This window comes from Molothrus ater, chromosome 4, assembly GCF_012460135.2.
Source record: "Molothrus ater isolate BHLD 08-10-18 breed brown headed cowbird chromosome 4, BPBGC_Mater_1.1, whole genome shotgun sequence".
NCBI classification, from domain to species: domain Eukaryota; kingdom Metazoa; phylum Chordata; class Aves; order Passeriformes; family Icteridae; genus Molothrus; species Molothrus ater.
Genome location: NC_050481.2, coordinates 11022804 through 11046285, shown reverse-complemented (window position 1 = coordinate 11046285; position 23482 = coordinate 11022804). Strand labels below are relative to the sequence as shown.

Sequence of the window (23482 nt, the reverse complement as noted above, 5' to 3'; positions counted from 1 at the left end):
AGGCCTGGGCTGGTTTATGTGGCTGAACAGTCCCTTCCAAAGGGCATCTGGTGGCACTTCAGAGCCTGGGGAAGAACAGACAAGACAGAGAGCATGGGGAACAGTGCTGCATTAGGGTGAGATGCATTTTCACCTGCATGAGGCCCCTGACATAGCTGTCCCTCTGAAGACCTCCAAGAGCAGCTCCCAGGAGCAGCCAAAGGGCAGCTGGTGGCAGGGGAAGTGCAGATGCCACGTGCCACCTCCGAGCATGTCTGCACATGGGGGCTTCTGTCACAGCATATGCTGCAGCATCTGTCACAGCTGAGACTGCCACAATAGGGAGTGCCACCACCCCATTACAGAGCTTCAGCCCATACAGAGCAACACATTACCACATCAGAAGGCTGCAAGCATCAGTCCATCTTGTTCTTTAGCCCAACCTTGTACACCCCTCATGGTTCATGCACTGCACCTGTGCACCCTCTGTTCCCTGTGGTGATTGGTCAGTGCCCCTGGGCACTTCATGGCTCGTTACCCTCAACAATGTTCACCTGCTGCTCACAGCTGGAGCCCATTGGGGATGATGCTCGGCCACAGCCCCACTCCCAATGACCACAAACTGTGTGCCTACAGGCTTTCTACAGGTACCTGAGCCATGCCCATGGGTTTAGGGCTTTAATCAGTAAGTGCACATAACTGACCCAGGGACAGCTGCTCCTGCTCTCCTACCTCACTCTGAAAAACAACTTCAAAAAAATCCCAACTCCCAGACTTTTCTGGGCTGGAAAAGAATAAATCCCTGTACCTGAGGCACTCAGCATTTGTCTTAACAACCAGATTACTTGCTGGTTTTGTGTTGGGAGCCTCAGGACACACCTAAAGAAGGAGGAAGTTTAGCTCTACCTTTTAGGGCGCCCACCAGAAATCTGGAATTTGCAAGCAAATAAAAAAATCCAAACTTGACCTCCTTTCCAAGCTGTCATGAGCAAGGAATGAAAGCTCCATGCTGTGTGTTCTGCATTTACCTAAAGGAGATGGACAGTCAGTGTAAGGGAAGTGCAAAGGGTTTTAAACAAACAGAAGTGCTTGTAACAAGCCCTGATGTGACTGGCACATGCACAAGTCAAAGTAAAAAAGAAAAAAACCTCACAAGTTTAGGCAAGGGTTGTTGTAAAAAGAGCATTTTTTTTTTAATTAGCTGTCCGAGTGAAAGCCTGTACTCTTGCCAAGAAGAAAAGGAAAGCCTTTGCCTAGGGTGATGGGTCACATCTAGACCAAACCTCATATCAGCATGTCCCTTCATCCTGCCCAAGTGCCTCAGCAGGAGGTGGGGCTTTGCAGTGAGGCCACAGGAACAAGAAAAATGCCATCCTGACCCTCCCCCAGAAAAAGAGCTGGAGTAAGCAAGGGGTGAAGGCAGCCAGGTTAAGCTGCTGCTGGAAGCACCCCCTCCAACACGAGCCTCTTCTCTGTCACTCCCACACCTCAACAAGTCCTAACTGCCACCACCGGCATCCTCATGGCTTCACACCGCCACAGGCCAGGGTTAGATTAGATACCAGGGAGAAACTCTTGCTTGTGAAGGTGGTGAGGCCCTGGCACAGGGTGGCCAGGGACGCTACAAGACACCCAACCCCTGGAAGTGGTCCAAGGCCAGGTGGGATGGGGCTTGGAGCAACCTGGCTAGTGGAAGGCGTCCCTGCTCATGGCAGGGCCTGGCAGGAGGTGGGTTTGAGGTCCCTTCCAGGCCAAACCCCTCTGAGCCTGTGGTTGTCAGGCCCTGCCCACCATGGAAGCAGGATGGGCAGACAGCAATCCCACCAATCCCACCAGTGCCAGGATCAGCGTCTCTGCGCATTACGCAAGCCCTCCTCAGCAGGGTGGGAATGGCTGCATCGAGGGCTGTGTCAGCACCTCGTCAGCTGCCCTGCCGCAGCCTGCCTGCCCCAAGCACCTTCCCATGGCCTTTCCCATGGACACTGCCAGCTGCACCCTGCCAGTGCCCCAGCGGGCCCTAGCTACGCAGAGAGCAGTCTGCAAGGCAAGCAGTAATTAGCTCTGTGCTTAACTCACCTCTGGACTTGCACTACAGTGGACCCAAGCACTACTGGAGGGGCAGAACAAGGCCTGTTCCAACTGACCCCAGCACCTGGGACCAGTCCAGAGCCTGCCGTGCAGTTCTCAAAGACCAAACCAGCAAAATTCCCTCCTACTCACAGCAAAATTCCCTCCTACTCACAGCAAAGTCTCCCTGACCACTTTCCCTATACAAAATGCCAATTCAAAAACAATGAAGCTTTGGCCATCCTGCCTGGTTTTTGTCAACTACTGTCAGTGCTCTCACTGAGGTGAGCCGAGGCTAAAAGCTTTTGGAAAATCCCACCCCATGTCTTGAAAAGTCAGGAAAGAAATTGGATGGCTGAAAAATCCAGTAACACGAACAGAAAGAGAACTCTTGACATAGCCCTGACTGTGCTGCATCTGCTCTGCTAAGTAGGTTCATGTATTTCCATCCTGTAGCTCTCTCCTGCTATTTATAGCACCTGCCTTAATGAACTTTCAAAGTAGCACCCAGCTTGAGCACTCCTAAAGAGATGTCTAAATATCCTTGTTGAATTAATTTGATTTTTTATGAATGGACCCTTCCAGTCAGACTGGCATTCCTCACTGGGAATCACAAAATAATAGTTAAGGAACCTTAAAGATCTGCTCATTCCAAGCCCGTGCCATGGGCAGGGACACCCTCTACTACCCCTAGTTGCTCCAAGCCCTGTCCAACCTGGCTCTGAACACTTTCAGGGATGAAGAATCCACCACTTCTTTGGGCCACCTATGAAATGGGACATTGTCCACAATAAACTCTTCCAGCAAAGCAGGCACTCCAAGATGGGAAGCAGGACCAGGAATTTACCTGCTTCCAGTGCAAATCTGATCCATCCAGCCAAAACCTCACCTTCACTGGGAGATATGCACTCCATGTGGAATGGCAGTAGAAGCCTCAAACTGCACCTTAATGAAATTACTCCCTGCAAACAGGAGAAGTGCTCCTCCAAACCCACATCTGAGGGCTCAAGAGAGGATTTTTACTAAAACCCTTAAGAACTACTGCTGGTGGGTGCAAGAGGAATTCTCTGAGCCAACTAGAAACCTTTAAAAAGCTCTCATATTTCATCCTTCCGCTCTCTCTTTATATGGGTCCTCTTACCCCTGCTTTTAGATATTCCAAAATTTAGATTCTGCAGTTATATTTATCAACATGGCAACATTCTGACACCTGACAAAAATCAGGTTTTGCTCTCTTCAGGGCTGCAAGCACTAAGAGAATTCTACTCCTTGGAAGTAAGAATTACTCAGAACCACAAGGGGTTTCAAAAAGTCAGTAAAGTATTGCAGCACCTGGGTTTGGGCCAGGGAGGTGAGCCAAAGTGACTTGGAGGGCAACCAGACAATGAGAAAAAACCCCTTCCCAGATCAAGTGGAGATGCATTTCCTCATGGGAAAATCTATGCACACCGGTAGTACAGAATGAGGAAGAGGGAAATGGACTCAGAGAAACTTGATCTGCCTTCCTTGTTCCTCCCTTGTGTCATCCCTTGCAAGCAGCAGCAAACTACACCATCCTCTTTGTGCTGACACAAGCACCAGCTGACCCATGAGGCAGAGCCTAAAAAGCCTTTGCTCCTGACTGGCCCTAAATGGAAACCAAGGCTAGAGGGTTAAAGGAGGTGCTTTTAGACCAGAGGTGCTGGGATGTTTCACCTGGAAGAGGATTTGTCATCGTCTGCGGTCCTGCCTGAGAAGCAGGGCATGAATGCCAAAGTTCTCTGAGAGCAGAGACAGCCCCGCAGGCCTGGAATGTCCTGAAAGGGCTCTGCAGAGGGAACGTTGCCTTCCTGCCTCCTCCTCAGTCTGTCAGAATATCCCTGTCTGGATTTGTGAAGGAGGCATGGTTCCCAAGCACTCATTTCCTTAGGATAAAACGGATCTGTACACGTTCCACCTGCCCAGCTCTCTCCAGATGGGAGAGCTGAGGGTTGTCTAGAACTACCAGAGTTTGGCTCAGCTGGGCACAGGCTAAAAAAAATATAAGGGCTGACATTTCCAGACTGCACCAATTCCCAAACACAGAGGCACAGATAGACTGGTTTGGAACTGGAACAAAACTTTTCTAGGGAAGATTTACATTTCTGGACCTGTTTATTCTCTTGCTGGCATCAATGGACATGTTCCATCAGGTTCAGCTGCTGCAAGCAGCTTGACCCAGTGAGTCAAACCCAGACTTGGTCTAAGTCTAATTGCAGAGTTTTCATCCAAGAAGCTGAGAAATCATTTTCAGGTAAGATATTGAAGCTTGGGCTCGTGGTCCTTAGGGACAGATCAAGAATTCCAAGTGATGGACCAAATCACAACTGGCTTAAGCTTTCTACTCAGGAAAAACAAAGGTCTCAATATACAGGACAATCAAGTTGTTCCCTGAACTTCTACAAATTATTTTAACAACTACATTATTAAAGATTTTGTAAATCAAGCTCTATATACTTGTCCTTGTATTAGAAGATAAACTAAATCACCAGTTGTATACCGAAGCTGAACTGACAAGTGTCTAATACTGGCCAAGGTGATAATTGCAAAATGAACAAAGAGAAGGAGCTCTTTGTATAAATTAAGGATTTCTTAAACTGAGATATGTTGGACCAAAACTCACAGTGCTTGAGATTTCTTCATGTCAGACCAGATTTTGCTTGTTTTAAACCACACAGCCCTCACACCTATTTCAGCATCTGATATTCCACACTCTCTACTGACTGCCTTAAATATATGTAGTACAGGTCATTTCAGCTTTCTCCCAATTCCATTAAAATTGCTGTGCAATATTTCCCAGCTCTTAGTTTCTAAAATTCTTTTGAAACTGAATTTGAGCCACCCATCCCTCAATCAATGCCTCTTATGGGATGAAGATTAAAACGCCAGGGTTGTAACTGAGGTTTCTTGCCAGGATTGCCAGCACTGGACGCCAGCCTGAACTGGTACATGCTGCCCAGAGAGAAACGGGCTTCTGTCAGACACATATTGTGACACAGCTGGTGGGAAGAAAAGAAAGGCATCTCAGAAAGCAAAAGAAAGGGTGGGAAACACAAAATTCAGGTCATGTCTGAAGACAGGAGTTTCAGAAGAGGAAAAAGCCCAGGGATATGAAGTAACTTGTAATTCAAGACAGTAATCTGAACTATCCCTCTCTTTTACAGAGCTCCAAGCAAACTGAGCCAGCTCGTAAAAAGATCTGGCCACCAGCATGAAACAGCAGGTCCCTGCAAGGACCTGGAAAAGTATCCAGATACCTGAGCTGCTGAACAACAGAGAAAAGGGCACAGGGATGGGGTATGAATGCTACTGCATGGGACACCTGGAATATTTATGCAATTCCACTCAAAAAATCTGCGGTGCAAGGAAGTCAGGGTGGAAAAGCCTATGGGAAAACTGCAGATTGAAAGTGATGGGAAGACTGCATTTTCTTACTTGCAGTAATATGTTCTTATCTGCACTTACACCTGCATAGAAACAACAGAAGAGAAAAAACACCACAAACCCCTCCTCAAATGTCACAGACACAATGACGGGCAAAATGAAAACCTGATGGGACATGAAAACCTGATGGAAGAAATGGGTTTTCAAACACGGGCACACTTAGCCCACAGAAACAATTCCCCTAGGATACGATACATTCAGAAGCAAAAAAGGAAATTTCTACAGGCCTGGTAACCTGCATGCTAAAGGACAGAGGTGTAAACATAAACATTTTATGTTTAAAGTTTAAAACATTTGAATTCTTGAAGTAATTATGTCTTTTGGTTAAACCAATTCCTGGTATCTGAGCACTGACAAAAAACCTTCTTTGGGACAACCAGGGAACAAGAGCTGGGAAGAGCAAATGGAATCTGTGACTTGCCTTCCTTTCTAGGTGCTGTTCTCTGAAGATGGTAACCAGGCTAAAGACATGACTGATCTGCCTGCCCCATGTTACTGTCTCTATCTACAGCAACTACGCAGCAACACGACTTCAAAATGAGAAATGAATTATTTCTTCAATCCAAGATGCAGTTGTATGGATCTCTCACACAGGAAGCATTTTTCTACTTAGAAATGAAGCTCCAGCCATCTAGAATTAGCCTGAATATTCTAAGCTATACCATATCCCAGCCTGCCCCGCTATACACAACCCTATCAGCCTTCCCATCTCCCCTCTGCTCCTACCAAAGCAGCCATCTCCCAGATTTCAGGACAAGTTTGTGGCCAACAGAGAATACAGCAAGGGGAATGCAACCCTGTGACTCTGCACAATGATGGCACCAGCTAAAGGTCACTGTCCTCTGCTTAACTATTCTGGTGGGAATAGAGGCACAGGGCATCCAAAACATATCTCACCTGCCTGTCAATATTTAGATATTCAATCCCTAAAGATACTGAAACATACAGCAAAGCTCCATTTGAGTCTCCGTTTTGTTTTCAAAACCTAAAACTGTTTAATTACCAAAGGGAAAGAAGCTGTTAGCACTGCAAGTTAGTGACACATGAGGCTGAAACCATGGGGTGCTGGAATTCCAGAGCATGTGCATGTACCAGAGCCAGGGCAGAAGCTGCAATAGATCTACCTAGGCACTGCTCAGTCTTTGCGCCCTTGCTTGCTATCTCTTTACACACAGTGTCAAATTGCTTTTCAAACATTCAGCCTGTTCCTGCCTGGCATCCCTCAGGGGCCAACTCAGGTGATACAGAGGGATGAAATGTCTGCTCTGGGCTGTGCCTTTTCCAAGGCACAGCAGCTGGGTAAGACCACTCCAACCCTGCAACGTGAGACCATTGTTTTTGTGGCTCGAGTTTCATCCTCCGTGAGCAGACCCCTAGAGAACAGAACATTGTAAGGACTGACAAGTGGAAGCAGTACTCACTGAGTGGTTTAAGGATGCTGCTGCTTATCTCGTCAGTGTTTTCTACGTCTGATTTGTCCGAGTAGTTCTCTGAGATTTTCTCCTTTTCTTTCTTTTCTTTGTGCCCAGCTCTTCTTCTGTGACGCCTCCTCCGCCGGTAGCTCTTCGGCACATGGACCCCGATGTAAATGGTGTGGTGACCTGGGGAACACAAGCACACCAACATTAACTTCAGCTCTGTGCAGTCTGGGCACCATGGGTGCTGCATTTCTCTCAATCCCACAATGGTTTGGGTTGGAAGGGACCTTGAAGCTCACCTCATTCCAAAACCCTGCCATGGGCAGGGACACCTTCCACTAGCCCAGGTTGCTCCAGGCCCCATCCAACCTGGCCTTGGACACTTCTAGGGATGGGGCAGCCACAGCATCTCTGGGCAGCCTGTGCCAGGGCCTCACCATATGTCTAACCTAAACTTCCCCTCTTTCAGTCTGAACTCGTTACTCTTTGTCCTATCCCTGTTTCACTCCAGAAGGCCAGTGAGATATCTCTCTTAGCTGGCCTAACGTTAATTAATCCTGTTTTTCTTGTCTCCAGAGGTGAGCTTGGAGCTCTGTAGCTACTGTTTGGAGAAGTATTTTTATCCTATCATTTCTGAGAGCACGTGCCAGTGCAGACTCTGATAACTGTTGTCCTTGTGACTAATTTAAATACAAAAATAAACCCCACAGAAGGCTATCATACTCATTCTGTAATATTGAACAGAGTGCTTTTCAAACACATTCTACGCTAATTTTTCCATTTGTTTTACCAAATACACTGGCTGAACTTAACAACTACCTCATGCCAAGTGATTCAGTTTAATTGAAGAGCTTAGACCAACAAAATCTACATCACTTGACTGTGCAGTCCACTGTACAACAAGTGCCAAAGTACCATTAGGTACCTTACACAGGTGCCACTATAGAGGTCCATGCTCTAAGTACCATTAGGGTGTTGTTATAACACAGCAGAGGAGGAAGGACTACTCACACAAGCTCCTATCAACTCCTACTTGACACTTTCTAAAATAGAAATTAACAAGTAACAGAAGAAGTGCCAAATCTCGTATGTTGGCTGTAAATCCCAAGGATGCCCTTGCACTGAGACTGGGATTTGGGATTTCAAACCAAAGCACACATGTTGGCTGTAAATCCCAAGGATGCCCTTGCACTGAGACTGGTTTGGGATCTCAAACCAAAGCACTTCAACTACATTTGCTAATGGTTGTGCCTATTTGTGTCTGATAGAAATATTTTCTTTTCAGGGCTTTCTGCACTTCTGCCAGCTTGGGATGAATATCCTGTGCTTACAGAAAGCACTTAGATGTCATCTTCTCTGCCCAGATCATTCAGACATCTCACTGCAAGCTATAAAGGCAGCTTTTACAGAAGTAACTCCTGAGAAATGAGAGCTGGATTCTGTACTTGGGACCAAGTTTGGTTTCCCCATTTCCATCCCAGAGTGGCCAAATGGAGAGTTTCAGATGAACAGACTGAGTAAACAAATTCATCTGAATCAATGACCCACAAACTGAACATGTGTCTCTAATTCCTCTTTATGATAAATCCAGTCTTGGCGACTGAACAACTGAAAATTCAGGCACAAAATACTCCATTTCTGTAACTAACTGATTTGCCAATGAAAAAGAACCCTGATTTGCCATTTCAAATTCCACACACTCCTGAGGCCAGCTGTGAGGCCTTTATTTTGCATGTTTGCTCATCTTGTTCCAGCCCCTGCCATGGGCAGGGACACCTTCCACTACACCAGTTTGCTCCAAGCCCCATCCAACCTGGCCTTGGACACTTCCAGAGATGAGAGAGAGAGAGGATTCTGGGCTGAGAGGGTTCTGGGCTGAGCAGGGTTCAAACTCAGGCAGTGGAACAGTGACATAACAGGGTTCTGTGTCTGCTGCCTCTTGTCAGAATGGCCATCTCCGAGGAATGGGATCGCAATGCAGAGGGAAAGGGCAGAGCCACAGAGACATCTGCAGCAAGACCTCCCAGACAGACACGTGAAGATCCAGTTTAGCTCTTACGTGCCAAAGGAAACCCAGAAAGCTCTTCCAGCAACTGGAAACATCAGCTTTAATGTGGCAGATGGCCTGAGCACGGGGACAGGGAAGGGGAGATCTTATCTGAGCACAAGCAGGAGCTGGAGGGTGGGGGTGACTCCAGACAGACAGGGCAGTGGTAGCCCTTCCCAAGAGATTCTCACACCCAAAACTCCATCCAAAAGCCTGATGCAAAAGGTATCTGCATTAAACAACATTCCCCTTTGAATCACTTGACTTCTGTGGTCAGCTTGATAATAGAAACACATCATAGCGAGCCTGCAGTCTTAATACTTTAATATGCTGCCAACAGAACTAGACAATCTCTTTAATCTTTGGACCACGTGCGCACAGCACAGATTTTGGTAATATGAAACTCACTTGTATATATGCAGGCAAACATCTGCATTACTTTGCTGCTTTCCCCTAGTCTGAAGGCAGAGACTTATTTAATGTTCCTTGCTGTGCCCCCACCCCCACCCCCTGACCGTTCAGGGTGGCCAAGCAAGACATTTTCCTTCTCCATGTACTTGAAGTGCTTGGCATCTGTTTATATTGTTCCAAATGCTGAGATAATCTCCTAGGCTCTCTTCCCAAAGCACCTGGGAGGAAACAATTGACACATACTCTCAATGCTCTGGGCTCCTGGGACATTTCCGACTCACCGGGGGAAGCCAGCCTTTCCCATGAGAACCAGTGCCTGAAAACACAACGTGACACACAGGCACCGCAAGGATCCTGCAGCTGGGGAGGACGGGAAGCACGGAGTGCTAAACTTCAGGTAACCCAACCCTGCTCTCTTGCACACCCAGCACAACTCCTCCTGGCCCTCCCCAGGACACCCGCACCCTCTGTGTGCACCACTGTGTTACACCAATGTCTGTGTCACAACACTCACACCCCAGCTGTACCAGGCACATGCAGAGCTGCAGGTCCCGGTGGCACCTGCTCTCTTCTCAGTGACAGTGGGCTGGGGTCTCTTTGGACTTACATGGACCGTAGCCAAAGTCTTTGACTTTTGTGACCACAGAGAATGTTTACTGTGCCCCAAGCTCACAACAAAATCGCGTCATCTGATTACTAACAAAACAAAAAGCAGTCATCATCAGGGAGGTTCTCCTGGAAAACTTGGTTAAAACAGCATCTTTTGCTTTACTAAGAGCTACTGAATAAGTTCATGATTCAGCACCCAGATTTGGAGTTGGGGCATGGGAGACTCCCTGAATCAGCTCTACTGATGAAAACCCACTTGTGTATCACCCAGCTGAGGTTCTGTGAAATGCAGCACTCCCTCCCTGCCTGCAGGAATATCAGCTCATCATCATCATCAAGGCCAGCTTGGATGGGGCTCGGAGCACTCCGGTCTAATGGAAGGTGTCCCTGCCCATGGCAGAGGGGTGGAATTAAATATCCTCAAGGCCCCTTCCAACCACAACCATTCTGAGAGATCACTTGATTATGATCCTCTCCATTTTTAAGCACTAGCTCTTTTTTAAAAAGGGTACTAGGGAATGGTTTTTGCTCAGCAAAACCAAAACTCAGTCACTTGGAGACAGGAGCTGAAAGTTACGGAATCAAAGGATAAAGTGCCTGCTGCATCTAAGAAGGAATCCTTTCCACATGACTGGATTCTTGAGACTCAGAGCGTGGTAAGACCAGCCCATAAAGAATCTCACGCTGGCACCTTAGAAGAAAACAAGATCAAAATCTAGTATTAAAAAAAGTATAAAGGACTGAAAATAAGCTGAGCATTAGCAGTTTTCACCCAGCCCTTGTTTATCCCTTTAAAGATTCCTTTGCAAAGAACAGGGAGAATCACATTAAACCTGATCAGACTGCAACAGGCCTATGTGGTTACAGCTGGCCACAAAGCCAAAATCTTCCCCACCGACTCTGGCCAGATATTTTGGGCCACCTGAAAAATGGGCTCTGCTCAGGATGCCCCAGCTATGTCGCTTAGAGGCTTATGGCATGGGGTTGTAATGAGATGACCTTGAAGGTCTCTTTCACCCCAAACCACTCTGTGATTCCATGAAAGGTGGGACCTTTTCAGCCCATTTTCACAGCCCAGCCATCAGTCTTATTCCCAGATGGAATGGAAAGCCCCAGGTGTCCCCCTCCATGTAACATCTAGAGATCTGCTCTGCAGTCACACCAGAGGGGCCACGTGCTTTGTCAGCAGAAGATGGCAGTTTTGTGCCCAAGGAGGTGCCAGCACACAGCCAAGCCCACAGAGAGAGGTGGCACCAGCCAGGAAATGGCCAGGATCACAGCCAGGTCAGTGTGCTTTAGAGCAGCTGCTTTTCCAACCTGGGGTTCATGCAAAAGGTGCTTCTTATTTTGTGTGAGAATCAAAGAAATTAACAATACAAAAAAAAGCCCATGGCTCAGAAGGACAAATAAATCAGGGGGATGATCCATTTTAAAGGGGAGATACTAAAAGTAGCGCTAAGGAGGTCCCAAACTAAGCCCTGCTTAGTTTCAAATCAGCTCAAGAAATAAGAACAAAAGGCCAGGCTGTCACGTGCCGGGTGCCCTTAGCTCTACCTGGTTGTAGAGGCCTTTACAGGTGCTGGCAGCAGCAGAGGGGCAGCACCTGCACCCCACCCAGCTGCACCTTCCAGGCCACAAGCTGCTCTGTGCTCCCAGGATGGGATGCACAGCCAGCAGGACACCCCACGCTGGAGAGCTGTTCACACCTTGGCAGAAACAAGGAACACAAGGACCTCCCCCAGCACTGTGCAAGAGCCATGTCCTATTCCTATTCATGCACATGGACAGAGACACTGAGTCTCCAGGGAAAACCAAACCTCTAGACAGGCTGCCCAAGCACAGTCCCCCCAGGCTCACCCACCAGTCCCCACAGGGTTTTCAAAACATGCTGGTATTCCAGTGACCAATTTTCCATGCAAGTAAAAATCCATCAGTCAGGGAAAAAGCAAAAGGATTCACTGAGCACTTTGTGGAAATCTGAACAAAACTGAATGCACTAGTTGGAGACAGATCAAATCCAAATCCCTTCTCCTATAAAGAACAGTAGTATGAAATTAACCAATTCTTCTGTGTTGTGGCAGTTTGCCAAGGAGAAGGGTCATCATGAATCCATCAGGCGATGGGAACAACCATAAGGCTGAGCTGCAGGCTCACAGACCTGTGATAAATGCCTCCTGATAAATGCCATCAGGAGATGAGCCTGCCATGAGAGAGAGACAGGAAAGAGCAAAACATAAAACAGAGGCTTCACGAGAGACAATCCTGAGCTACTATGCCACAGAAAAAGGAAAGAAGACATAACAAGACTAGAAACATCAAGGATCTCTTCCAGTCTACCAGCTCCAACAGAAGAACCCCAAATTCATGGCTTAGATTCAAGTGAGGATCGCCATCAGCAAGGAACGTGCAGTTCCTTAACCAAAGAGGGAACTTGTGTAAAGATCATTTCATATATTTGCATTACTGCCCTTCATCTCTCAACCGGCAGTCCTTGACTGAAATGCCTATGATGGCAGGGAATGAGCTGTGCAGGGGAACACAGTGGGGAAAATTGGAGACCTTTTTCTCTTTTTCTGTAACGCCAGGCTTCTAGCACTTCAATATCTTCAAAAAGGATCTAAAGCATTAGCATGTAACAAAGCTATAGTTAGACAGAAGGGAAGTCTACCTAGCCATTTGCCTAAAGCTTGCACTCCTCTGTTCCAAACAGATGATCCATGACCCAGACTGGACCTGCCAGATTCCTAACAAGATTCACAGGCCACTCCAGCAAAGCATGTGTAACAGATGAGTTAGATCTGAGCAACAGGATGGCTCTAAAAGACGAAGCTCACATAAAAAAAAATTTCAAGTAAAAAATATCGAAACAGGAAAATAAAATAAAATTAGGTCTTCCATTTTCTTCCTGAAGATCTTAGAAACCCTGCTTGTGCAGATGGAACAAAGTCATTCAGGGGGGTGGCAATGAACGAAGGGGTGGGCATTGTTCAGACAGAACAATGAACGTGTGGTGGGGGTATTCTCCCTGAGCTTTACATAAGCCACTGTGAGACTCTTACCCACAGCCCTGTAAGCTGCTTTTCTTTCTCTCTTCTTTTGGAGCTGTGAGAGGTTATAAAAGCCACTGAACCTGTCCTGCTGTGATCTGATCTAATCTGGCCAGAACTGCTTGGCTTCAACGGAAAGAAGAGTTGAAGAAAACTTGAAGAACAAAGGGCTCTGAGGAACAGGGCAAAGAAGGGGATCTGTGCCGTACTGTTGGATTTAGCTCTCGGGAAGCACAGTACTTTTGGATTTTCTGGCATCCTTTAAAATCATGTCCCCTTCCAAAATGCTCCAATGACCACTCAAGAGAACTGATTTTGGCTGAAAATCTTTTCCTATTTCCATCTCATTAATGACCAAGACTGAATTAATTGAGTACCAAGCTGTACTCGACACTCTCAGGCTCACAGGTACAGGCAGGATTCAGACCCTGCTCCAACAGAAGTAAGAGCTGTGGTATGATGATTAAAGCATCCCAAGCTGCCTCCATTCTCTGGGAAAAGCCTCAAACCAGCCCTCTGCAACTCACCCTCGATTCCAAGGCTGCATTTTTATTGGAACAGGTGTCTGATGGAAGGCCTTGCTGCAAACAGAACAGGGCTCACACAGAGGTGCCCACACAGGGGCTCCCCACACCTCCCCAGCAGTACACATTTCCTTCAGGCAGTGTAGGACTTCCCTGTGCCCCTTCTCAGTCTCTATTTCAGTCTGGTGTTCTGCTACCAGAACAGGAACACCACCAGAAGGAAATGAGGGGACAGGCCTCCAGGAAGGCTGGGAGGATGCTCAAACCAGCAAGCTAAAGCCCTAGCACCAGTTTCCAGGTTAAGGCCAGCTTTGGCAGCTCTGGTATGAGAAGCACAGGTGGGAGAGGGAACAACACTCCTGGTGTTACCTAGCCCCAGCCCAGGCAACATGACCAACATGTTTTGGGTTACCTTTTCATTTTAAATGTCCTGGAAAAATCCAGGAAGGCTCACAAGCACATCTGGGACTCACATCTGGCAAATGAGCAAAGGCTGTATCTGATTTGCAATCTCCACGCTGAACTGTTATATCCAGTGTTACTGTACCTTAAAAAGAGCTGTTGGGCAGAGGAAGATGAGAGCAGACAGTCAAACAAGCCTAGACTTGAATCCTGACTGAAATGAGAGCAGTTGCTCCCATCCAAGGCTGCAAGGTGCCATGTGAGGGCCACCTTTCTTTGGCATGGGCCCCAACAAAACTAGTTTCACTGCCAGGTCAGAGAACTGATGATAGTTTCCAATCAGTTGGACTTGATGATCTTAAAGCTCTGTTCCAAGTTCAATGATTCTGTGATTCTAAACTGACTGGAGATGGGAAAAACGAGTCACTGCCAGAATGGCATGGAAACCCATTCCTTCACCTCATGCTCAGCATATGCTGGCACAAAACTTATCACCACTGCAGAGCAATCACCACCTTTCCCTCACCATGGGCAGACCATGCCAGCTATTGACTCAGCTGCTCTTAGAACGTTTTCTCCACTTCTCGTGCTGGCACAGCCAGTTTATCGCTGCCTTACGTCAAGTCATTTATCAGCCTCTGAACCCAGACTGCAGCTTTTCTCACTGAGCATGGAGTGGGTGGCCATCAAAAACCTCCTCAGCGCACCCAGCACCCTCAGAGCTAATGCTGATTGCTGACAGCAGAGCAGGGACAGCGACACGACCAGAACAATATTCCATGCAATGACCTGCTGTACGCTGCCAAGAGTAAGCACTCTCCTGAAAAGTGCCATGGGGAATTAAAGCTGGAAAGGAAAGAATATGAAGACCTGAAATCTTTCATCAGGGTGTTTCAAAGCTGGGAAGATCTAAACCACCTGTCTTGTTTTTACTTAGCTGTGTGGAGCAGCCCTGGGTTCCAAACTCCACCTGCCATTCCCAAGTTCATAGAATCACAGAATGGTCAGGGTCAGAAGGGACCTTAAAGCTCATCCAGTTCCAGACCCTGCCATGTGCAAGGACACCTTCCACTAGCCCAGGTTGCTCCAGGCCCCATCCAACCTAGCCTTGGACACTTCCAGGGATGGGGCAGCCACAGCTTCTTGTGGCAACCTGTGCCAGGGCCTCACAATCCTCACAGGGAAGTTGTGCCAGATGCTGTTTGCAAGGAAAGCACAAAGGCACTGCCTGAGTCCTCTGAGTTTGGCTTCTGCAGGAGTAAAGCCCAGTTCAGTTTTACTGAAGCAAAGCACAGCCTGGTTTGCTTCTACATAAAAATTAAGGGTATCAAAGAACATTAATGAGCACATTCTGTGATCAGATTTTACCTGATTAATTTTTTAATCACATTTCTTTCAGAAGCAATTAAAGACTTTGATATGAAACAGGTCATCTGGTTACTTCTGAAAAGGAAGGAGGGTCTGCCTACAGTCACGGATCAGAAACAGAGGGCAGGGATGAGAGGAGAAAAAGAAATCCATGTATATGGACAAATACAGCTCATTTCTCCCACTGTCAGCCTGCTATTAACACAGGTAAAGATGTTCACAGTTAGCTCTGCCCTTTTAGCCTCTCTCCTCATTGATCCAACCACCAAGGACTAATCTTGGGCTTATGGCATCACACAGCTTTCTACCAGCATAGTGCAATGACACAACAGGGTTGAGAATAGAAAGCAAGGAGGAGGAAAGTGCTAAAATGGAACAAGTAGTTATGGAACATTGTTACAAAATCCCTGGGTTAGCCTCTCTGCAGAGCACAACAGTAAATGCCACAATGATAGCAGGACCCAGGAAAAGTTTCCCCTAATAGCATATTCTCCTGAATTCACTTCCACAGCAGGGCTGAGAGGTGCTATGGAAACCTTTACTTTGCCCATCATTTGGAAGGCAGAACAGGTATGCTGCTCCCCATTTCCTAACACATGGAGCTGGGGTGCTCCTCAGGCTTTGCAGTGGAGTCATCAGACTTCAAATCCAGCATCCTCCACCCCACCACAGAGCCAGGGTGGCAGCGAGCCCGGGGGAAGTTCCACTCAGAGAGCCAAGAATACCTTATCTCGCAGGATAAGGTGGAGCTTTACTTTTCCCCTCTTGCAAAATCGGTTATTAAGTAATCTGTTTATGTCACACATACCAGCACTCCTCACAGGGGCATTACAGCAGCACAGCGTTACCTTCAAGGAAAGGAACGTGCAGCACTCTAAGTGAATGGGAAGGGTCCTCTCACATGGCTCAGGGCAGTGCCTCTTCCTGATCTCCCCCAGCAAAGCCAACTGGTACTTGCTTTCCTTCATGCTCTGCCCTAGACCCGGCCAAATCCCCTAGCTCGCCAGGTCACGTTTCTGGGCTCTTCCAGCCAAGCAACTCCTCCTAACTAACATGCACTGAATCCACCTCGGAGCCCTCTCGTGGATCCAGGCAGCAGGGAGGAGCTGGAGTGGAGTAATTTCCAAATGTCAACAGCTGATATCACAGCAACACATTCCAGTGTAGGACCAGGGTGAGGTGCCACCTGAGGGACGGACTAAACACTCCCTGGAAGCAGGCCCAAGGGACATAGTTCTGTCAGGTATGTACAGCTTCTGTTAACACTACATTTACTCAACGAGGGCATAAGGGACAATCGTCCCACCCTGAAAATGTCTCAATGCCTTCCTGAGTAGAAATGCCCTTTTTTACCCCTCCTTAAAAAGCCAAGTCCTTCCCTCTCCCCCGCACCACTACATAATCAAATTGGTGGGTTATGAGGTTGGAGTTGCTATCTCCATCCCACAGACATAACCTGTGGGCATCACTGACAAAGTGAGCCACGCTCCCCTCTTTTCCCAAGGAACACACCAAAGAGGGATGCTGAAAGCAACACCTTCAAAATTCTGTCTTCGCCTCTTTGAACTCAAAGCAACTTAAAAACAGCAAAAGCAGCCTGGTTCCAAGGCATATTATAATGATCTGCTGGAGGGTCTTTCCATTCTCTCCTGCTAAGGTCTGCTGCTCTATCTCTTCTGATAAAGGTTACAGCTCCCCTTCCCCTCATTGAAGGAAAAGAAACAATCTCCTCTCCGCTCACTTTCAGTGAAATTAAGTCTCTTGACAGACACTCTCCTTTCTTAAAACACTCCACTGTAAGTGCAGGAATCTAACAGGGACTTAAAAGCATCTGCACCAAGTGCCAGTCAAAGGTCTGCAGCCTGACATCTTTGCCCTTCCACTGGATCTTAACACTAACAGAAGGCAGGTTGAGATTAGATCAGATACTGGGAGGAAATTCTTCCCTGTGAGGGTGGGGAGGCCCTGGCATGGGGTGCCCAGAAAAGCTGTGGCTGCCCCATTCCTGGAACTGTTGGACAGGCCTTGGAGCAACCAAGTGGAAGGTGTCCCTGCCCATGGCAAGGGGCTGGAATTGGAGATCAATTCCAACCACAACCACTCTGTGAGTGTCCAGTTGATCCCACACATGCAGACCATGACTGCACCCAGGGTGCACATTGGATACACACACTCATTACACACACGGATCTCTGCAGAGAGACAGATGTAGCCGAGGACACACAGAGAACTGCAGAAACAGTGAGGCTGGAAACATGGAGACAAATAAGATCTCTCCAAAGTGCCAAAGCCTTTAATGCCTACAGGCACTTCTGCAGTGCCCCAGATTGCCAGGCATGACAAGAATTCCAGGCTGTCCCACTCAGCACAGAGCAGAGCGGCTGAGCAGCGGCTCCCTGGCTGACCCACCCATGCACCATATGTGCCCTGTGACCCTGACAGATGCCTCGGCCTTGCATCCTTGGGAGATTTAGCGGGGCTGCTTCCCAGGAGCCTGGCAGGAATCATGGGCTGCCTTCAGCACCCCCGAGGGAATGAGCTGCCTGCACAGCCCCAGGGCTCTGTGGAGGCTCAGCCCAACAGCTCCAGCTCCCTGTCGAGTACAATTAGAAGCGCTTGTTTCACCTCCGCTCCTCATTCCCCCAGCTGGTCTGTTAGCCCAGCTAAACCAAATGAGAGTATCCACATTGGAACAAAGGATATGAACACACCACAGCCACAAATACTACTTCAGGCAGTAACCACATCCCCTGCAGACAGTCAGAAGGACCCTCCTGCGCTCATCACCAACCATCACTTCTATTATACTCCTGGAACATCACACGTGGCCCTTGTGCCTCAAAACAGCACGTAGCAACACTTAAGACAGTAAAACATTAAAAAATATCTTCTCTCTCCCTCCTCAAATGTTTCTGCTGTGCCAAAGTGTCAATTATTCCTCAAGCAAAAGGCTAATACAAACCTGACCCTGCAGACAGCAAACAGCCTCATTAAACCCAATACGATGATTTATAGTGGCTGAGCACAGATTACTTCATTCCAGACAGGAAGAAAACATAGGCTTTTTGGTGGAAAGGACTGGCTTGGTTTGCTGGAAGTGCTCTAACTCCTCGTTTTAGAGACTATTTCCTCTCCTACTGCTGGATCCTTTCCTGTCCGTTACTGGTGACAATGACATGGCTGTAACTCTACACCTTTCAACACATTTTCAATTGAAAAGCCACAGGCATTTGTTTGCAAATAAAGAAGTTAGAATAAAATTATACCCTGAAGTCAGGAGGGGAAGGATAGTTCTGCAAGGTGAAATCCTCTCCCTTCTAGGTTAAGTCCTACCCTATCCTGTTCTCCTCCTTCCCCCCCTACTAGTTCATCAAGACCACAGATAATCAATTCTCAGAAAATGAGAAAAAGAGAATTTGCTGCCATTAACTCAGTCCTATCAGCTTCATCATTTTCCAGGAAGAAACCTGAAGTAAACTCCTTAAAATTCCTTTTACCTTTGGGATTTCACAACATTTTTAGTTAGAGAAAAAACAAAAACACGTCCAAGGGAGTCTACTCTTTCCTTATAAAGTGAGAAAACTGTTTTCTCTGTTAAAAAGTTCTCCTTCAAGGGAAAATCATTCTCTTTATGCCTCCCAAGCACAAAGAATAAGCCGGGCAAATGTTCACTTCCTGCCTTAAGAGCACCCTGACACTTGGTACAAATTCTGCCGGATTTCCCACTTGGCTTCTCCAGCTGCCTCCACATGTCCACGCTCACGACTGCAGTGCTGATAGGCAAGCACTGCCGAACTCTATTCACAGAGGAAAGCAAAGCAAACAGCAAACAGCTCTGGTTTCCCAGAGCTGTGCTTCCCAGCCATTATGCAGGGCACAGAAACCAGGACTTTGGGGGAAGTGGAAGCGTGTGCCGGCAGCACGCAGCAACGTTCGTTCCCCAACAGGAACAGAGGATTTCTCTAAAAAGTCACCTCCACCCCAACCAAGCCTACCCGTGTTTCAGTCAATTTTAGGATGAAGTACTGGGCAAACCAAAGGCACCCTGGGTCTCTGCCCTCCTAAATACAAACACCAAAGCAAAGGCACCCTTCCTCCCCAGCAGCCCAAGTCTCTTACCTTCCACTTCTTCTTCATCACAGACATGTTTAAGGAAGGAAGCCCCTCTATCCAGTACTGCCTCGTCCTCCATCCTATAGTAATAGAAAAGAAAAAAGGAATGCTCAGACTTCTCCTGGAGCGAGCTGTTTGAACCAGCCCAAGTCCTGGGCAGGTTAACTTGCAAGCTGTTGTTCATGTTCCTGTGGGCACTCCAGTCCTCCTTCCAGTGCCTGCTGTTCCTTCATAGAGCTCCTTTCACATGGCGTTTGCTTTAAGCTGGCCTCACGTAGCTCTGATTCTGACCTTGAGAGGACATCAGTGGTGACAGGTGTGAACAAGGTAATCCCAGCTACAAGTCTTTGGGGGCTTTCCTGTTTCTTGTGTCTGGCTTTTGCCTCCCCTCCTCTTTTCTGCAAAAGGTACAGCCACACAGGCAGGCTTGGGGCTGTCTATGCAAGAGCAAAGAGTTGGTGGGATAGCAGTTTGCCTCTGATGCTGCCCCAGCAGTGCAGGGAAGGGAGCAGGCACACCCCCCAGGGCCACACACTCCAAGCACAGTCCCTAATAGCAGCAGCACAGCACACTTGTCTGCTGGGAGCCCAGCTTGTGTCACATGCTGGCCTTACAGAAATCTGACATATGAGGATTATCCCAAGACCGAGCTACAGTAAGTCAGATCATCACAGCAGTCATTTATGTGTGTCACCCGTTCATTCATCCATTTGGGGAAGGGTTTTAGTGGTTGCCCTCCTTCCCCTCCCCTTTTCTCTCCACCTCTGATCTGCCTCTGTGGACAGCAGAGACTCCTAATTCCACACTTCTGCCATTGCCGTGCTTCCGCAGAGCTGCCCACAACTCCTGCTGCTGTGGCTCACCCACAAAACCAGACCCTGTCTACATCTGCAAATCCACTCTTGACAAGCAAATGCAAAAATAATAAAATAATAATAAACAAAATTGGAACTGTGTTAAATAATCTCCTTACAGGCTAAGTACACATTTGCTGCTCACTACTGGGCAGTCGCCATGGGAGCTTTCCATCCTAATACAGCTGAGGCCAAGCTGGTCACTTGTTTTCATATCAAAAATCAGCCATAAAACAACACCTTTTCCTTAAATTCCCTCAGGGGAATAAGGACAAACTCAGTCCAGAGTGAGACAAGGCCTTCAAAACTTCTTCCCATCCATATTGCTTCCATTCAAGATCCTCTGAGAGCTGTAGCAGCAAACACCTGCAGATTATCTTAATGGAATATTCAAATTCAGGAGGGTATAAATACTGAACAGATGAGTACCAAGAGTCCAGAATGCCTTAGAGTGTCTACTTTGCATGCCCAATGCCTGGCTACCTAACTAGAAAATAAAAAATAAGACTCAGCCACAAAAGGAAGAACCAGAGTCCCATTTCACAAAAGCAGTACCTCAGTAGCCACTCTCCCACCTCTGCCAAGTTTTCCTCCACCGCTTTAGCCAGCTCCTCCTTCACACAGGCTGTTTCTGACTGAACTCCAGGAGCCAGAGGATTTGAAGCAGAAATTTCCCTGAGCTAGGAAAGGTGCCATTCCCCAAGCAGCTGCTGCTGGGTGCAAAGGGGTGGGACGTGCTCCCTGCCAGCACAGCACACCAAGCCAGCACTCAGGCGCACACCAGCCTCCCCTGAAAGCTCCAGCTCTTCATTAAATTATTTATGGCTATTTACACGTCTTGTCTAATGCAACAGAAGGGAACATATCCCATGGATGCCCTTGCCTGTTTGCAATGATTGTACAGGAACAACCCCATATTTTTTAAATTTTTTTTTTCTACAAAGCAGCACAGTAGCTCCTTGCTAGAAACTCAACTGGGAACATCTGGAATAGATGGGACTGGATTTCCAGACCAAACACAAACTATAGGAGTAGTTTATTCCTCTGTAAAATCTGTACTTATCCTGGCATTCAGCTCCATTCCCTGGGCACCCACACATGTGCAGGTGTGTTAACACACCTGTGTGTCCCAAGGCTAGCTCCTCCAGCCTGGGCAGCATCAGCCCGACCATGGAGCAAGTGAGAAGGAGCAATGTGGTAGAGCAGAGAAAGGCAAAGGAAGGGAGTAATTTCCACTGCATGCAAGGGATACAGGGCTGAGAATTCACCAGTTGCCATCTCCCTGGCAAATGTCTCCTCATCCTTTCCATGACAGTAGAGCATCCTTCCAAGCATCACTACAGCAGTGGGAATGGCCCCCCACCTCCCCAGGAACATCACTGTGCCAGCCTGGAATGGGTTTATCACATTTAACAGCCATGCTTTTTTAGCTCCAGAGGGCTAGAAAACTGCTCAGCAAGGCTGATGCTTTCCCTGAAACATGTATCCAAAGGAGCTGGGGGGTTTAAAGGGCCAGGAATAGAGCTTGGGTCGCCTTGGCACAGTGCCCCAGCTCTAATCCACAGGAGTTTAGTGATTAGACTCCAAGCACCACCTCCCCTTGACTTGGTCTTTTCTGCCCTTCTCAGATTATCACAGGATTTCTGTGGGCCAAAATCTAGCAAGAAAACATCCTTTACCAATTTGCATGGGGAAATTATTTCAGCCTCCTGGAATTTTTCAAATACCGTGAAATGGGAGTTGCAGAAATTAAAAAGAAACAAAAAATAGTGATGTGGAACAACAAGTAAAGGTTCCCTGGAATCTTCAGGGGGAAAGTGGCAGACTCCTGTTAGTGAAGCACTGCAGCAAGACCACTATCCCATGGAAGACACACATGGACTGGAGAGAAGAAAGCATGGAAAAAATTTTAGGGCCTCTGAAAAGAAATGTGCCTTCGGTTAAGCCTGGTTTACCACCTCCTTGTTGGAAGGTAAAGGGGTTTTCAGGCATTTCTTGTCTAGATCCACATCCTCATGACTGCTGCTGCAACATTTTGGAAACAAACCTAAAAAAAAAATTAAAAAATATTGGGCTTCTATTTTCAGGGTCTGACAGAATATACTCCAGTGAAAAAACATGAACTGCTTGAGTAACTGGCCTCTCTGGGCCGATGATTAGATCAGTGCCAAACATTTTTAGAAATGATGTTATGTGTCAATAGCATTTGAACAAGAGTCACACACGGCCAGCAGCAACTCTGCTCTGCCTGCAAAGAGCCGGCAGATCCAGCTCACAGAACTATTCTGCCCAGCTACTCAGCAAAAACAAGACCAATTTAGTACTAGCAGGGATCCTGGACTTGCTAATGGCTGCGCTCATCTGCCAGCATCTGTTCTGCTCATCACAACAGGAATTCTTTCCGCGGGTCTCTGGCTGCAGCACCAAACACTCTCATTGCATCTCCCAGGCAGCGCAAAGCAGCGCGTAACCTCGGAGTTAGCGCTCCCCGCGCTACTCCCGGCAGCGGCCGGCCGCCAGCTCCCCCGGGAGATGGAGTGCTGCCACCGCCCGGCTGCTCAGCTCCACAGCTGCCAGACTCGGAAGGCTGAGGGCAGGAGAGAGGGAAAGTGGTGTTTGGCGTAAATAAAAAGGACTGATGTGGCAACACGAGATGTTGCGCGGAGTCACAACTCGCCGGAGTGAATCAATGCCTGACAGAGCTGGGGAGCCAGAGGGGAGAGTTACTGCTCACTGATAAGCTTTTACGATTCTGCCCATTTCCAACGGCTTTTGCAATCAGGAAGAAACCCCAGCAAACTCTGAACTGCACAAGGAAAAAGAAACGGAGCCAGTTCCGTAACTGGAGCAGCGTAACACAGAGCCGTGAGAAAGTCACATTAGAGAGCAGCCCAGCGAGCTGGGGCGTGGAGAGGGTCAAGGGCTGAGGGAGGAGGGAGAGCTCCAGGTCCCAGAGCAGCAGCGCGGGCTGCACGGCTCCCGGCAGATCGGTGGGAGCTGCCAGCCCACAGGGGGCCTGCCCAGCACAGCACCCGCTGTGCCACAGCTCTGCCAGGCAGGTGTGGGGAAGCTCTCCACTCTCCCGGGAAAGGCAAGGGAAGAAAGATCTTCCTGAGGGTGCAGAGTCAACCACCCTGTCTGCTTCACAGAGCACAGCACCAGTGACCTGTCAAGACTGTTT

The 23482-nt window shown here is 47.9% G+C and overlaps 1 protein-coding gene across 4 annotated transcripts in view; it reads right to left on the bottom strand.

Moving 5' to 3' along the window:
• The window catches only part of SLC4A4 (solute carrier family 4 member 4), a 115935-nt gene that overhangs the window by 78054 nt on the left and 14399 nt on the right, over positions 1–23482 (bottom strand). For all 4 annotated transcript variants that reach the window (XM_036382716.2, XM_054514510.1, XM_054514512.1 and 1 more), the window contains exons 2-3: positions 19454–19527; positions 6930–7109 (exon numbers count right to left, since the gene is read on the bottom strand). In XM_036382716.2, coding sequence (XP_036238609.2) covers positions 6930–7109; positions 19454–19526 — 253 coding nt within the window. In that variant the 5' untranslated portion in view covers position 19527. The remainder of the gene's footprint in view (positions 1–6929; positions 7110–19453; positions 19528–23482) is intronic.